The following is a 2,917-nucleotide window of genomic DNA, read 5'->3' on the forward strand; positions in this document are numbered from 1 at the left end:
CTAAATTATAGAGAATTCGATAATAATAATAGTATTGAGCTTGAGTGAAAATAAGAGTTTGGCAAGAAGTGTGGGGCTGTGAGACAATAGAGAAGGGATCTAATCACTCCCACCTCGGGGTAGAACGGTCTTACGCGCTTCGGACCGTTCAGATTCTAAGACGATTAGCTAATCGGGAATAACGATGATGCCTGCGCTAGTCCTATTAATATTGTTACATCATTTCGCGTTTACGACACACCGCGACAGGATGGACGTGTTACATTTCACGGGACTGCCGTCGAGATTCCGGTACCCACGCCGTTTCCGGATCTGAAAACTGTGTCACGGACGTCTCTTCCTGTTTTCTCTGCATTTTCAAACAGTCCTTGGCGAAAGGAATTCCTTCGTGAAAGGACTCTTTAATATAATAGAACGTGTTTCATGTTCTATCACACAAATCATTCATATATTAATTCTTATCCTAATTTTTTATCGAATTTAATTGCATTTTTTAATTCATATGAGATAAACTTGTTTATCAACTGAATGTATAAAGCTTCTTAAAGTTTTGAAGAATTTCTTCCTTTCTTTTTATATTTATAAATGTATCACTGCAATAAGGAATTTTTTTTTATCTACCTCAATCTGTTCGTTCCAAACAATTGTATCACATCAATTCTTATCTTAATCTTTAAACTGCAGACTTTTATACAAAATAAAACACTCGTAGGAGAACAATTTTATTATTCAAACAAATAAAACTCAATTTAGGAAGAATATTCTTCAATCTTTTGAACATTATGAATTTTTCTGTTAATACTTTATGCAATTTTTATGTATATTTTTCATATACTAAATTTTGATATAAATGCATAAAATCCATAATCTTTTAATCGTTCAACGAATTCATCTTATAGAAAATACAATCATTCTTAAATCAAATAAGCAAATAATCAATTTTTAAAAATGTGTTCTATTATTTAAAAATTGGAACATGCCTTCTATTATTTCTATTATTGTTATTCTAAATAAATTTTTATGCATTAGTATTTATAATTTTCTTATAAATGCATAAAATCCGCAGTCTCCTGATTTCATATGAGATAAACTTGTTCACCAATAGAAGTTATAAAGGATTTATTCATTTCCCTTCATATTTACAAATGTATCACCTCTTCAATGAGGAATTCGTTTCAGCAATTTCAGTGTAATCTGTTCTGCATTCTCGTAACACATTGCCAACAAGTTTATCGTTGGCCTTACGGTGGTCAAAGGAATTCAGCTACCATATTCTTTCCTCTACGCATCATCAATCTCCAACGCCTCCATCAGGCTGCTTTACAGTGAATCACGATGGGATTCCATATTGGATATAAATGATTGAAGGAATTTATACGTGAAAATGATATTGATGCAACCGGCAGACAATTTTCAGTATGAACTCATTCTGTCTTCTCATCAAGCATTCGCAACATTGTAGATGGCACGCGTTAACGTAATTTCATCTGCGTTGCGGCGGTTAAGGAGTGGTTATTGTTCTCCCTCTGTCGCAACCGGGTTAGGATACTTAACCGAGGCGCATAAATTCCCTTAATAACACAGCAGTTAATTCGCGGTCTACGTTAAACGATTCGTAATTCTACACCTGCTACGATTTAAATCAACCGATTTTTGCCAAACGGATTTTATTACAGCTTCCATTTTTACGAGCCTGATCGTCCGGCCGATGCAATTCACGAGCCTGTGAAGAAGTTAGAATTTTGAAACTGCAACGTGGGAAGGAGGCGTGCGCGAACAGATGATGTTATCCAAGTAAAAGTATAGAACAAAATCGAAACTCTGGTTTTGCGTAACCAGGCTGGGCTCGACAAAGTTCAATGTTACTTAAAGAATCGCCGTTAACCCAGATCTATTCATCTATTGCGATCTAATGGATGAATGGATCAACATTGTTCAGATTTGTCAATAGCCAGCCCGAGCTTCCCGAAGATAAATCGTTTGAGAGAATGTTACTTCGGGTGAAAGAGATGGCGATTAGGTGCTTCAGGCAGCTGTGATCTGTGATAATGGCTGCTTCAGAGCGGTGAGATTCATGCAAAAGAAGAGAGGTGTTGAATAAATTAATTTTCTCAAAATCCGGATTTTCATGCGAATTTTTATTTTACCTTAACACTAGATTGCCCAAGGAAGTCATTTTTACTGCTTTTGGGCAAATGTACAAATAATAATGCATAAATTATTTTTTTTCCCAAGTGAAGTAAATTTTTTTTTATTGTTAACATTTACTAATAACTTGTTATATGACTGTAAATAATATAAAAAATATTAAAAATTAATTTTAGACAAATCTCTTTACACATTATTCTTTCACAATGCAGTCATTTTTACTGCTTTTGGGCAATATAGGTATATACTAAGTTTCAGTCTTTCTAGTGTTAAACTGAATTTTGATCAAATTGATGAAATAAATTAATGAATCTTCTACCTGGTCAGCGTAATCGTGGTCGTTCCCACTGTCGTATTGATGATGATTGTCAAAACCGTTTCCACCACCTTGTTGTTGAACATTGTTGTTGTTGTTGTTGTTGTTGCCAGCATAATTACCTGGGACACCATACTGGGAGTTTAACGGTGGGGGTTCGCATCTCGCTATTCCTATGCTCACCATCAGGGCGAGGGATAACTGGAAATTAACGTCTTGGTAATTATCACCGGTACCCAAGGATATGCGCCACACCTTCACAGCTCCGGGAATATTTGCTGATTATTCAGATTAGAACGTGGGAATATTTAGCAGTTGCAAAATTGTCAGCCTGCAGATTTGTATGCAAAATATAACTGGTGAGGAAATCGGAAATCGAGATTTCAATAATAATAATGTGGATTTTGGGTATTTGTTTTAGAAATCAGATATCTAGTATAGTTATCAATTATT

At 35.0% G+C, this 2,917-nt stretch overlaps 1 protein-coding gene across 2 annotated transcripts in view; it reads right to left on the minus strand.

The window, feature by feature from the left end:
• LOC108627964 (pro-resilin) overlaps positions 1-2,917 on the minus strand; it is a 14,654-nt gene that overhangs the window by 4,147 nt on the left and 7,590 nt on the right. For both annotated transcript variants that reach the window (XM_018029582.2, XM_026816100.1), the window contains exon 2: positions 2,468-2,665. In XM_018029582.2, the coding sequence (XP_017885071.1) occupies positions 2,468-2,665 (198 nt within the window). The remainder of the gene's footprint in view (positions 1-2,467; positions 2,666-2,917) is intronic.

Source organism: Ceratina calcarata, unplaced genomic scaffold, assembly GCF_001652005.2.
Source record: "Ceratina calcarata isolate Rehan_Ccalc_2016 unplaced genomic scaffold, ASM165200v1 scaffold486, whole genome shotgun sequence".
NCBI lineage: Eukaryota > Metazoa > Arthropoda > Insecta > Hymenoptera > Apidae > Ceratina > Ceratina calcarata.